The sequence below is a fragment of the Bubalus bubalis genome, chromosome 2 (assembly GCF_019923935.1).
Source record: "Bubalus bubalis isolate 160015118507 breed Murrah chromosome 2, NDDB_SH_1, whole genome shotgun sequence".
NCBI classification, from domain to species: Eukaryota; Metazoa; Chordata; class Mammalia; order Artiodactyla; family Bovidae; genus Bubalus; species Bubalus bubalis.
In genome coordinates, this window is record NC_059158.1 from 158519232 (window position 1) to 158533029 (window position 13798).

At 46.2% G+C, this 13798-nt stretch overlaps 1 protein-coding gene across 2 annotated transcripts; it reads right to left on the reverse strand.

Moving 5' to 3' along the window:
- Positions 1–1188: 1188 nt before the first annotated feature.
- LOC102401761 (C-X-C chemokine receptor type 2) lies at positions 1189–5194 on the reverse strand. Of its 2 annotated transcripts, none has more exons than XM_006046389.4 (2): positions 5088–5194; positions 1189–2874 (listed from the first exon to the last, which is right to left on the reverse strand). In XM_006046389.4, exon 2 carries the CDS (start codon positions 2852–2854, stop codon positions 1772–1774), a length of 1083 nt encoding a protein of 360 aa, XP_006046451.2. In that variant the 5' UTR covers positions 2855–2874; positions 5088–5194; the 3' UTR covers positions 1189–1771. The 2 variants fall into 2 exon arrangements, with proteins under 2 accessions (XP_006046451.2, XP_006046452.2); XM_006046390.4 differs by lacking the exon at positions 5088–5194 and adding an exon at positions 3990–4598.
- Positions 5195–13798: the final 8604 nt, after the last annotated feature.

Consider the following 13798-nt stretch of genomic DNA (forward strand, 5'->3'; position numbering starts at 1 on the left):
GTAGGTGAGGTGGAGAGGGGACTAGGGGAGGGAGGGAGAGGAAAGGGAGGTTTCCAGGCCCAGTTTCTGCTTTTCTCCCTGGATTCTTTCTACATTCTTCTATCTTCTCCCCTGAATCAGAGGTATTTCTTAGGGCCTGAGCCCCTAACTCCTTCCTCACCAACCTACTTTTAGAGTCTCAAGCTGGACAGGCCAAGGTGTCTCCATCTGGGCCCCTGAGAGAGCATCATAGGCAATACTCCAGAGAGGATGGTGACCTTACTGGTGGTGCCTTTTGCAGCAGCCACTAACTAGATTAAATCATAGTGGCCACTGTTGTAGCCATTAACTCATCCTTGACATTCACTCTATTTCTGACACCCCTCCCACACTCCCACATTCATCCCATTCCCAAGACTTACTCCACACCTGGTCCCAACCCCATCTCCAACCTCCCTGAATCTCACCCCATCCCCAGCCTCAGTCTGTTTGTGGATCTCTCCTTATTTCTGACACTCATTCTTCTCTGATCATATCACAAACTACCATCCCATCCCTGGTTCCCCTACACTTCATCTCTGACTCCAACCTCAACCCCTGATCCCAGTCTCAACCTTGATCTAAATCCCATCTCTGAGCCTCACTCCATTCCCAACCTCAGACCAAATTATGCTTTTTCCTTAAGTTTTTTTCCTAGGAGTTTTATAATTTTAGCTCTAATTGTAGGTATTTGATCCATTCTAAATTAATTTTGTATATGATGTAAGGTAGGGGCCCAGATTCATTCTTGTGTATGTGGATATCTAATTTTCCCAGCACAATTTGTTGAAAGACTATCCTTTCCCCCTTAAATAGTCTTGGCACGCTTGTTGAAACTCATTTGACCATTTATGCTTAGGTTTATTCTGGGCTTTTTATTCTCAGGTCCTTGTTATCCTTTGGCTCCATCAGCCTAAGGCCTTTTCCCTCCTTGTCACAAAGTGCCTGCTTCAGCTCCACACATCATATCCTATAACCATAGTCAAAGTCAAGAACCAAGGATGTGTATGTGTGTGTGTGTTTTAAATTAAGAATATTTCCCAGGAGTCTCCTGACCCCATTAGACTTCCTCTTAAGCAACAGTGTGCTGAAGCCAGTTTGCACAAGCTTGTGAAAGCACATTATCACATTTTTTAGATTTTGTGAGCTTGTTGTTAAACACCACCATCCTTGAAATCAGCCATGGTGGTAGCATTTATTTATACCACAGAACATAGCAAATGATACAAATCAGAACTTCCCCCCCACCAGGAGTGTGATTTACCAGCACACCATTATTTTTAAGTTTTATAAATCAGATCAAGATGATATGGCCACTCCTATCTTAAGGGAATCTTGGAAAATGAGTGTTTGTCATTTTCAGCCTCTCTCAAGGGAAGGGGACTTTCCTGGCTGACAAGGAAAGGGAGAGCTAGGGAAGTAACCAATGGTGTTTTACATTAATGGTTCCCATTAATGGGAACGTTTTGTAATCATTGAAAAGAATATCTTCAAAGGATGTCTGCCAGAAGATAGAGCACTGTGGGCTCAGTGGTAGGATGCACCAAGCTCTATCAGTTGACATGGTGATTACAGCAAGAGGTGGGCCCAGGACAGGCTGTCTAGTCCATGTGATGGGGGCCTATTAGGGACATGGCCTCAGCAACTTTCTGTAACCACAACAGGGAGCTGCCTTGACATGGGACTGTGAACGGCCAGAGGACATGGGGCTTGGGATGATGCTGAGGGGAAGCAAGGAGCCCGGTGTGGAGTCTCAGAGGGTAGTAGACGTGTTCCCTGAAGAAGAGCCAACAAAGGAAGGCCTGCCATCCTTGGCCAAGAACTCCTTGCTGATCAGGCCATGGATGGCCATGATCTTGAGGAGTCCGTGGCGAAACTTCTGGCCAATGAAGACATAGATGAGAGGGTTGAGGCAGCTGTGCAGGAAGCCCAGGATCTCGGTGGCATCCAGGGCCCGGCCAATGTCATTACGGCGCTGACAGGTCTCGGCAATCACATGGGCCCTCATGAGGGTGTCTGCAATCAGGACCAGGTTGTAGGGCAGCCAGCAGAGCAGGAAGACGAGCACGACAGCAAAGATGACCCGCATGGCCCGGTGCTTCTGCCCCATTTGGGCTGAAAACAGCTTGCGCAGGGTGAATCCGTAGCAGAACAGCATGACCAGCAGGGGCAGGAGGAAGCCAAAGGTCTGGGGCAGGACACGCATTATCATCCGCCATTTCGTTGTATTGGCACCCAGGTCCTCGTAGCAGACTAGGTCGGAGGAGGGTGGTTGATAGGCCTCACGGAAGATGAAGACAGGCAGGGCCAGGATCACAGACAGGGCCCAGATGCCTAAACATATGAACTTGACCCAGTGCCGCTTCTGGGTCAGCGTGCGTGTGGCATGGACAATGGCCAGGTAGCGGTCCATGCTGATGCAGGCCAGCAGTAGAATACCGCTGTAGAAGTTCACTTCCTTCAGGAGTGAGGCCACCTTGCACAGGGGTGTGCCGAAGATCCAGCCCTTTGCCTTGGAGGCGGCCCAGATAGGCAAGGTCATGGCGAAGAGCAGGTCAGCCATGGCCAGGTTCAGCAGGTAGACATCAGTGACAGAGCGACCGACCCGGCTGTATAAGATGACCAGCATCACCAGGGAGTTTCCCAGGAGGCTTAGCAAGAAGACCAGGGCATAGATGACGACCACAGCATACTTGTTGAGTGTCTCAGTGCTTATCTCACAGGGACTATAATCATAGTCTTCTATGGGTGGCATGCCGCTGTAATTTTCAAACTCATCCTCAAACCCCTCCCACAAATAGCTGCTATTAGATAAATCTTTCAGGATGATTGTCATGGTGTGATCTGGTTAAAAGACTAGAAGGAAAGAAAGGTGATTTAGTAACTCAGATCCAAATCACTCTCATCAAGGATGTGATAACTGTTACTAGGTTATCTTGTGCTTATCTGCTAGCTTGGTAACTGAAGAGCCCTTCCTTCACCTCTGTCACAGGCTGCTTTAAGGATCAGCTTCATCGTGTTGTCAACTTTCCAGAACCCTGAGGCCTAAATGTGGGATAATATGGACATACACACAGGGAAAAACATCTGCTGTTGGTTGGGCCCATAGTGGCATCAGCTTTACCTATAATACTGCCTCTGTGCTCTCTTTGACTTTCTGCATCCTCAGCCATGTCTGGGCATTCAGATGGGAAGACTAAGTTGTTCTACACATTCAGGGAAGGGCCAGCATCAGGCAAAATGGAAGGAGGCAAACCTGCTCTAGGGCTTCCCAGGTGGCTCAATGGTAAAGAAACTGCCTACTGATGCAGCAGATGTGGGTTTGATCCCTGGACTGGGAAGATCCCCTGGAGAAGGAAATGACAACCCACTCCAGTATTCTTGCCTGAAGAATTCCATGGAGCCTGGTGGGCTACTGTCCATGGGGTGGCAAAGACAAAACCTGCTCTCAGATGCCCCTTTCTATGCTATTTCCCCTCCATGGTATTCCTGGTGTTTTGTTTGTTTTTTGCTGTGTTATGCAGCCTGCAAGGGCCCAGCAGTGAAAGTGCTGAATCCTAACCAGTGGACTACTAGGGAATTCCCTTACCAATTCTTATTTAACCTTCTTAAAATCCACTGAGGGAAGACAATATAGTAATAAATTGCATTAGAGTATATTTCAAGGGACTTCTGCTGGTGGTCCAGTGGTTAAGACTCCCGCTTCCACTGCAGGGGACACAGGTTCAGTCCCTGGTTAGGGAACTGAGATACCACATGCCGCTTAGCACAGCCCGCCCACCCCCCAAAAAAAGTGTATTTTAAGCTTTTTCTCTAAAGGAGCAATAAATGTTTGGGTCCTCTGTCTAAAGAAGGTGTAAGCATTTAAGAGAAACCCCCATCATGTTCACCCCTTAAATATCCACAGAATTGTTCAGCACTTTTCAAATAACTTTTAAGGTTGTTAAACATTTATTGAAGCAAAATCTTACCAGAAGAAACAGACGTGAAACAGACAAAAGCGCTTCTGCTGAGGAGGGTGGGTGTGCACCTCTCTCCAACTAAGTAGTCACTACAGAGGCTGCTGCTGCTGCTAAGTCGCTTCTGTCCTGTCCGACTCTGTGCGACACCATAGACGGCAGCCCAGCAGGCTCCCCCATCCCTGGGATTCTACAGAGGAGGTTCCCACAAAACCTCCAGGGCTCTTTCGAGAACAATCTGAAAACCCTACAAATGGTTACCAAGACTGGAAATAAGGATATCTGGTATCCAGTGCTCGTGCTGTCCTGATTCTGTCATTAATAAGCTATGTGACCTTGAGTGGGTCCTTTTACCTCTCCAGATTTCCATTTCCTCAATTTGGGAGGCAGAGTAAATAACCCCTGAGATGTTTCCAAATCTGAGGTTCTATGAGTTCATTCAAACCCACACCTTTTAATATCTCTGCCAGGACTGCATTTTCACAAAAGACTAAGCCTCAGGGCAAAGCAATTAACATCAAATCTGAAAAAGTCATCCTCTTCCCTAAAAATGGGGAGATGTGGAATTTCCCTGGTGGCACAGTGGTTAAGAATCTGTCTGCCAGTGTAGGAGACACAGGCTTGATCCCTGCTCCAGGAAGAGCCCACATACCACGGAGCAATTAAGCCCGTGAGCTGCAACTACTACTGAGCCCGTGCTCTAGAGCCTGCAAGCTGCAGCTACTAAGCCCCTGTTCCACAACTACTGAAGCCTACGTGCCTAGAGCCTGTGAACCTCAACTAGAGAGTAGCCCCCACTCTCTGCAACTAGAGAAAGCTCCCGTGCAGCAACAAAGACCAGCTCAGCCAAAAAAAAATTTTTTTTAATAAATAAATATTTTTAAAAGGAGAGAGGTATGAAAGGTGAAGGTGAGAAGACTGTGGCCCCCTGGTCACCATCTGTAGCCATGTATAAAAACAGAACTGAATACATGGTCATGAGGAAGGAGGCAGGGAGTCAATGGAGTACAAATCACAGGTCCCAGACAACCAGATGCATTTTCCAAAATATAGTCAAACTAAGTCACCCTGCCCCAGAAAAAGTCCTGGCAATCAGAGGTGGCTCCCTACCTGAGTCACCAACCATGTATGTCCAACTGTAAGAGCCTGGAACTCAGAGACCAGAGTGCCTTAACACTGAGAGGAAACTTGATGAATAAAGAATAGGGAAGCCTCGTCACAGCACAGCTCCTCCTTGGGCCCTGCCCATGTCTATATTTGGAGAACAGGTTAAATCAGGGGGTCACAGGCTATCAGAGACTCCCAGGGTCCCTGTGTCCAAGCAGGGGAACCTGAGGTGAAGATGGAGTTAAGGATCCATTATCTGAATTCTCCACTCTGTGGATGGCTATTGTCATTCTCTTCCTTTTCTTGCTTTTATTTCCATTTGAAAGCTTCCAACTTGCCTGACCTGAATAAAGGGGAAAGAACTTGACTTTATATAGTACAGATTCTAGCAGTCCATATGGGAGGGCCTTGTAGGAGCCCTCCACCAGTGGGGTGGGGTTGACGGCTAGAGGACAACCCAGTGGGAAGGAGGTCGAAGACTGAGTTGTGTTTGGACAGCAAACACGCAGTGTTTACTTAAACTCTAGGCTTCTTTGGGATGGAGATGTTGATAGAGCTTCGGAGGAAGAAGCTCCACCACCACCAACGAAGTACTGGTTGATTAGAATTGCCCTGAGTCTGGGGGCCACTCCTGGAGTCTGGCTGGACCACAGGGAGACCAGCAGAGCTGGGGCCGATGGTGGTGATTGGAGGAGTGGTGGTAATGTCATTCGCCCCGCTCTCAGTCTTGACGGATGGCATCTCTGGGAACCTGCCTCAGCTGCTCCCAGCAACTAATGTCTGTCCCTTAGCTTTACCTCTGGTACTTCGGTCACTTCTTCCTTATAACAAGAACCCTATTGTCCTGTAATGATGCATTTACAAGTCAGTCTGCCCCACTAGACCGTGGGCTGCTAGAGACCACTCCAATTCACCTTCAGAGCCTCTGCCAGGATACAGAGTAAGTGCTCACTCAATGGTTATAGAGTAAACAACATTAGTCATATCTCCTTGGATTGATGTGCTGTGGATCCTCCCCTACCTGCTTCCTGCGATTCAGGGTGCCTATCACTTTAAGGAACAGAGTCTATATAAGCTGTGCCTGAAAGCTGCACTTTCATATAGCCGAGCTGCACTGTCTGTCCTTTCCAAACTATCTGCTACTGTTTAGAGTTGGTGCTGTGTAATCTGTGTTCTGCCTCTACCATGCATGCCGAATGTAGCATGGCACTGGTGCCTACAATTCTGCCCCTGGCAAGCATATTTCTTAAACTAAGTCATGCTCTCCTCCTGGGTTCTCTTATCCTTTATAAGTAATAGCAGGAAGTGTAAGGAGACAATTGCCTTGGGGCTACCCATGCTTTGATTTTACAGGTGTTGACCAATTGCAAACTAATGCCTAGACTAGAAAGGACTTGAAGATGGGGTAGTCCCTGGAAAGAGCAGACATGTCTCTAATTAATCATCTAGGGAAAAGGTAGCTCCTGGGGCAGAAAATAGAGAACAAGAGAGAAAACAGACTGGGGTCTGGACTGCGCAAGCCAGTATGCACTCCAGGGCAAACTGAGAATATTCGCCACGAGGGGGCAGCAGTCACTGGGCGAGGAAGTCTGCAAGGAAGAGGCCCATAGAGAAAGACCAGGGCAAGAAAAGTCTCATCTAATACTTAGTTTTAAGCTCCTCTTTGTGAATAATTCCCTTCTGCTTTCCCAGGCCCTCACTCAAGTTGGTTCAGCAGTCCAGCATGTTTCAACTAATCACTGGGGTACTAGGGAAGAGTCCTCCCTCAAACCCAAGGAACAAAGGAGAATCAGCCCCTTGGGATGAGCATGGCGGGGTGGGGGTGGCAATGGTGGTAGCTTAGGTCTCCAGTGGAAAAACAATCTGGGGAAAAGAGTTGAAAAGGATCTTTTCCTTTACGGTAGGAAAGGGCCTTTCACTGAAGGAGGGGGAAAGGCACACACATATGAGCTTGGAATAAAATTCTACCCACTTGAAAAGGTTCCAGCAATTTTGCCCACACAACGTATCTTCTGTACGTCACTTTCCATTTATCACGGCTCCCCCTTAAATGGCTCTGCTGCTGCTGCTGCTAGGTCGCTTCAGTCGTGTCCGACTCTATGTGACCCCAGATGGGAGACCATGTTTCCATTCTGTGTAGAACATCCAGTGCCACAAAGACTGCTGTGACATGTGCAGCCCAAATGCCAGTCCTTAGCAAGACGCCGAGGCCTGTTCTTGCCATTCTTTTCTAGAAGTGGCAGCTTCTATGCAGGACCATGTGAACCGCACAATTTGGCTATAAGGTTATCTATTTTGTCCCCCTGTCAGCTTTGATACCGGCCTCAACATCTCTGCACAGCCCTGCAGAAGAATCCACTCGGACTGGGGGACCAAATTAGAGGCAAGGGAGGTGGAGGAGAGGGTTCATCCCTCTCCCTGATGACGGTCCCTGTTGCCATCGTGACAGGTTCAAGGGCAAGTATATGACCTAAGACGATCCCTCTCAGAACCAGGCTCAGGGTGGTTGTTTAATGACTGTGGAAAAGCAAGTATGTAGCCTTGTGGCTGCTGCAAGCCATTTTGCTACCATAAATGGCAAACCAGTCCAAAAACAAAAACTAACACTTGGAGGAGACAGAACCGAGAGAATTGCAGAGAAACAGATCCAGGGTCCTGAACATACTGTGCCCAGAGTTCATCTTCTCTGTGGTATTTTTCAGTTATGTGAGCCAGTAAATTGTCTTTATTGTTGAAGACCAGTTTAAGTGGAGTTGTCTGGTGGTGGTGGTTTAGTAACTAAGTCGTGTCCAACTCTTTGCAACCCCATAGACTGTACCTGCCAGGTTCTTCTGTCCGTGGGATTTTCCAGGCAAGACTACTGGAGTGGGTTGCCATTTCCTTCTCCAGGAGTTGTCTGTACATGCAACCAAAACTGGGCCTGACCAAGAGAGTTCTGGAACCCAACAGTAATCCAGGATGAGAGGAGAAGGGAGAGAAAGTGTGTCACGGGCAGACAGTCATGTAAAGCCAGGATGTGACAGGGGTGTGACCAGGGACGCAGCTATGGTTGGACCTCCCAGCCTTGGTTATTATCAGCCTCTCGTGGAAGATGGAGAGGAAAACTTGGAGACCAAGCAGATGAGATTCCAACTGAGGACACTCTCCTGAATGAACTCAGAAATCCTTCTGAGGAACCCAGAAACCATTGCTTTGGATACAGACAGCATGTGTGTGTGGTAAGTTGCTCAGTCATGTCCTACTCTGTGTGACCCCATGGGCTGTAGCCCACCGGGCTTCTCTGTCCATGGGGATTCTCCAGGCAAGAATACTAGAGTGAGTTGCCATGCCCCTCAGACAGACTATGATTCAAATATTGGCTTTCCTTTAACAGTTTACAACCTTGGACACGTTTCTTCAGTTCAGTTCAGTTCAGTCACTCAGTCATGTCTGACTCTTTGTGACCCCATGTACTGCAGCACGCCAGGCCTCCCTGTCAGTCACCAACTCCCGGAGTTTAACCAAACCCATGTCCATTAAGTCAGTGATATCATCCAACCATCTCATCCTCTGTTGTCCCCTTCTCCTCCCATCTTCAATCTTTCCCAGCATCAGGGTCTTTTCCAATGAGTCAGTTCTTTGCATCAGGTGGCCAAAATATTGGAGTTTCAGCTCCAACATCAGTCCTTCCAATGAAGGACTGATCTCCTTTAGGATAGACTGGTTGGATCTCCTTGCAGTCCAAGGGACTCTCAAGCGTCTTCTCCAACACCACAGTTTAAAAGCATCAATTCTTCGGCGCTCAGCTTTCTTTATAGTTCAACTCTCACATCCATACATGACTACTGGAAAAACCACAGCCTTGACTAGACGGACCTTTGTTGGCAAAGTAATGTCTCTGCTTTTCAATATGCTATCTAGGTTGGTCATAACTTTCCTTCCAAGGAGTAAGCATCTTTTAATTTCATGGCTGCAGTCACCATCTGCAGTGATTTTGGAGCCCCAAAAAATAAAATCTGACACTGTTTCCACTGGTTTCCTATCTATTTGCCATGAAGTGATGGGACTGGATGCCATGATCTTCGTTTTCTGTATGTTGAACTTTAAGCCAACTTTTTCACTCTCCTCTTTCACCTTCATCAAGAGGCTGTTTGGTTCTTCTTCACTTTCTGCCTTAAGGGTGGTGTCATCTGCATATCTGAGGTGATTGATATCTCTCCCGGCAATCTTGATTCCAGCTTGTGCTTCATCCAGCCCAGCGTTTCTCATGATGTACTCTGCATATAAGTTAAATAAGCAGGGTGACAATATACAGCCTTGACAAACTCCTTTTCCTATTTGGAACCAGTCTGTTGTTCCATGTACAGTTCTAACTATTGCTTCCTGACCTGCATACAGATTTCTCATGAGGCAGGTCAGGTGGTCTGGTATTCCCATCTCTTTCAGCATTTTCTACAGTTTATTGTGATCCACACAGTTAAAGGCTTTGGCATAGTCAATAAAGCAGAAATAGATGTTTTTCTGGAACTCTCTTGCTTTTTCGATGATCCAGCGGATGTTGGCAATTTGATCTCTGGTTCCTCTGTCTTTTCTAAAACCAACTTGAACATCTGGAAGTTCATGGTTCACGTATTGTTGAAGCCTGGCTTGGAGAATTTTGAGCATTGCTTTACTAGCGTGTGAGATGAGTGCAATTGTGCGGTAGTTTGAGCATTCTTTGGCTTTACCTTTCTTTGGGATTGGAATGAAAACTGACCTTTTCCAGTCCTGTGGCCACTGCTGAGTTTTCCAAATTTGCTTGCATACCGAGTGCAGCACTTTCACAGCATCATCTTTTAGGATTTGAAATAGCTCAACTGGAATTCCATCACCTCCACTAGCTTTGTTCATAGTGATGCTTCCTAAGGCCCACTTGACTTCATATTCCAGGATGTCTGGCTATAGGTGAGTGATCACTCCATCGTGATTATCTGGGTCGTGAAGATCTTTTTTGTACAATTCTTCTGTGTATTCTTGCCACCTCTTCTTAATATCTTCTGCTTCTGTTAGGTCCATACCATTTCTGTCCTTTATTGAGCCCATCTTTGCATGAAATGTTCCCTTGGTATCTCTAATTTTCTTGAAGAGATCTCTAGTCTTTCCCATTCTGTTGTTTTCCTCTATTTCTTTGCACTGATCACTGAGGATGGCTTACTTATCTCTCCTGGCTATTCTCTGGCAGACCTGAATTGAAGACAGTAGGGAAAACCACTAGACTATTTCTGTATGACATAAATCAAATCCCTTATGATTATACAGTAGAAGTGAGAAATAGATTTAAGGGCCTAGATCTGATAGAGTGCCTGATGAGCTGTGGACAGAGGTTCGTGACATTGTACAGGACATGTTTCTTAACCTATATCAAAATATCCTTAGCCATCAAAATGGAGCTACTTGCCTCATGAAGCTGTGTGAGGATGAACTGGGGTAAGATTATGGGCTCTAGAACCAAGCTGTGTGTGCTTGCGTTTTGAGTCACCTCAACCATGTCCGACTTTTTGCTACCACATGGACTGTAGCCCTCTAGGCGCCTCTGTCCATGGGGATTCTCCAAGCAAGAATACTGGAGTGGGTTGCCATTTCCTCCTCCGGGGATCTTGCCGACACAGGGATCAAACTCACATCTCTTACATTCCTTGTGTTGGCAGACAGGTTCTTTACCACTAGCGCCAACCAAGCCACCTCGGTGCAAATCCCAGCTCTGTCCCTGGCCAGCTCTGTGCCTTGGGAAGCTTAGATACACACTCTGTGCCTCAGTTTCCTCCTCTGTAAAAAGAGACTAAAAGTAGGCGCTAACTTATAGGGCTGATACGAGGATCGCTGAGTTAATGCATTTAGTGCTTAGCACAGAATCTGACAGACGATAAATGTTCATGACTTGTACCTGTACACAGTCCTGTTCAGTGAGTGGGGGTCAGACTCACTAAACAATGCGAACCTTCTGACCCTGTGAGCCCACTTAACGTGAGGGAAGGAAGAAAGGAAAGAAATAGGAACAGGGAGGAAGAGGGGAAAGGGAGGGAGGATAAAGTTTGTCTCAGAGTCATTTATAGCCATAAAATTTGGTAATATTTCAATGCCTTTCAAAAAACTTATTTTACAAATTATAGTCGACCTGTAAAATGGAACACCATTTCCACTAAACACGATAAGGTATAGCTACAATTAATGCTGTGACAAGGTGTCTATAATAGAACCGCTGAGTAGAAAGAAAGGTCGGCAAAAAGAATGCACAGGATGATAGGATTCTGTGATAAGTCTATGGATGCATGTGCACAGGGAGGAAAGAGGATAGAGGGGAAATGTTAACAGTGGTTATCTTTGGATGGTGGGATTATGGATATTTGCTTTCTTGCTTATATCCTTTGATGTGGCCCAACTGGTAAAATGAGCACTAATTTTGCAGTCAGAAAAAAAATATGTATTTAGCCATTTTCACTCAAAAGTAAATAAATAACACTATGACGGTCATTTCCCTCTCCTCTCTCAGATCTGCCTGTCCAGCTAGGTCAGTGAGCAGATGTCCAAGACACTGAGATTCCTCCTATTTCTGCAACCCTTCAATCTGCCATAGTCTCCTTCCCCTCGGGCCCCGTGGCACCCATCCTGTTTTCTATTGTTCTACTTTTTCTACTGGGTTCCATTTTCAGGACTCTGTCTCTCCTACTGAACTGCGAATAGGCGAGACTCTGATACAGAGCAGTGATTGATAAAGCCTCTCTTCCTTTCCTCTTTGCCCCTCTGTAAAGGATTCTATTTTGCATCCTCAGTGCCCAGCAAAGTGTATGACACACACTAGTAGATGACACATGGGGAGTGGGCGTATGACTGTGCAGTGTACAGGGCCCCATGCTGGGAAGAGCCCTGTGTTCAGGGTGGAATGCTCTGCAGCCACTACCATGAGACTCCTTATAATTTTATTTTAGAATTTGTGTTTTTTAAGTGAGGTCTGAAGGGACAATGGAACACACACAGGGCCCTGAGCTGAACTCTCGTGTATCCCACCTCTTGTTGCCTCCCTGGGATGGGAGAGCTCAGCCTGCCACTCCCCCACCCCCAAATATCCCCAGCCTCAGTGAGTGCAATATAAGATAGAAAATAAAAAACACTCTGTCTCCCCCACACACTTTTTTTTTTGCCAGACCATGCTGCTTGTAGGATCTTATTTTCCCAACCAGGGATCAAATCCAGGTCCCTTGCGGTGGAATTTCAGAGACCTAATCACTGAAGCGACTTAGCAGCAGCAATCACTGGAAGGCCAGGAAGTTCCCACTCTGTCCCCTTAAGAGAAAGGCCATAAAAGGAAGAAACAAGCTTTTTCCTGCTTTCTGAACAAGGGACTCTGCATTTTCATTTTGCATTGGGTCCTTCAAATTATGCAGCCAGCCTGGACACCAGATAAATATCTCCTGGGTAGGTGAAATATTGAAGGAATGGAGAGGACACAAATGCCAGACTGGACTTTTTACCTGAGCTCACTCAAGATGGCAACTCCATCCTTCCAACAGCTCAGGCCAGAATTCAGTGACAACTTCTTTATCTGTTACACTCAAAATTCAATTTATCAGAAAATTACACTGACTCTACCAAAAGAAATTCCACCTTCTACTTTCTCATCTCCCCTACTGCTCTTGCCCTGGCCCCTGCCGCCATTCCTTCTCACCTGAATTACTAAGGCAACCTCCCAGTCTTCCCTGTGTCCACCAAGTTTCTCCCACTGACTGTTCTCATCACACCAGTCAGAAAGATTTGTTTACGTTTTAAGTCCGATCGTGTCATGCCTTCTTACTACCCTCCAATGTTTCCAAAAGATGAATTTTACAACTTTTATTTCTTAGGTGCATTTTAAGTGACTTAACAGTGTAGAAACCAGACAAACACCACCTTGACCAAGTGAAAAAGGCTGATGCTACCAGGGATGCTGTGTGGGTCTCACAAACCTGCGGGGTGATGTGAAGAGAAGGGCACCTCACCTCTGGGGTAGTGTCTCTGAACACCCATCACCCTGACTGGTTATGAGGAAAACATCAGACAAGCCTAGACTGGGGCATACTCTACCGGACACCTGGCCAGCACTCCTCACACTGTCAGGGTCATGAAAAGCAAGGAAAGAGTGAGCAAAATTGTCACAGACTAAGGAGACTGGGGAGTTATGCCAACGGAAGCCTTGGGGAACCCTGCATTGGATCCTGATACAGAAAGAGAGCTAGCGGAAAAACTGGAAAAATCCAGATAAAATCTGGAGTTTAGTTAACACTTGCTTTTAAAGTTGTTACTTATTTTATTTTATTGAGTTTTATTTTTTAAATCAGGAATAAGTATTGAATTTTGTCAAAGGCCTCCGAAGATAATTATGTTTTTTTTTCTTCTTAGATATATTAGCATGTGAATTATATTCATAGCTTTCTAACGTTGGGTAATGTTTGCAGGGGGGGGCAGATATAGCCCACCTAATCATAAAAAAAAAAGTGAATTTGATAAAAGTAAAAGTTCTCAAGTGCTTCCCTAGGTGTCCAGTGGTTAAGACTCCCACTTTTCGTACAAGGGGCACAGTTCGACCCCTGGTTGGGGAACTAAGATCCCACATGCTTCACAGTCAAGAAAATTTTAAAAAATAAAATATGGCTAGATTTTTAAAAATAAAAAATGCCTTCTCCATCATTCCTCCACCCCTTGCCCCCTGGACCACAAACTGG

What these genes read in the sequence shown, in the direction of transcription:
- LOC102401761 (XM_006046389.4), bottom strand. Translation starts at nt 2,854, where the DNA reads ATGACAATCATCCTGAAAGATTTATCTAATAGCAGCTATTTGTGGGAG.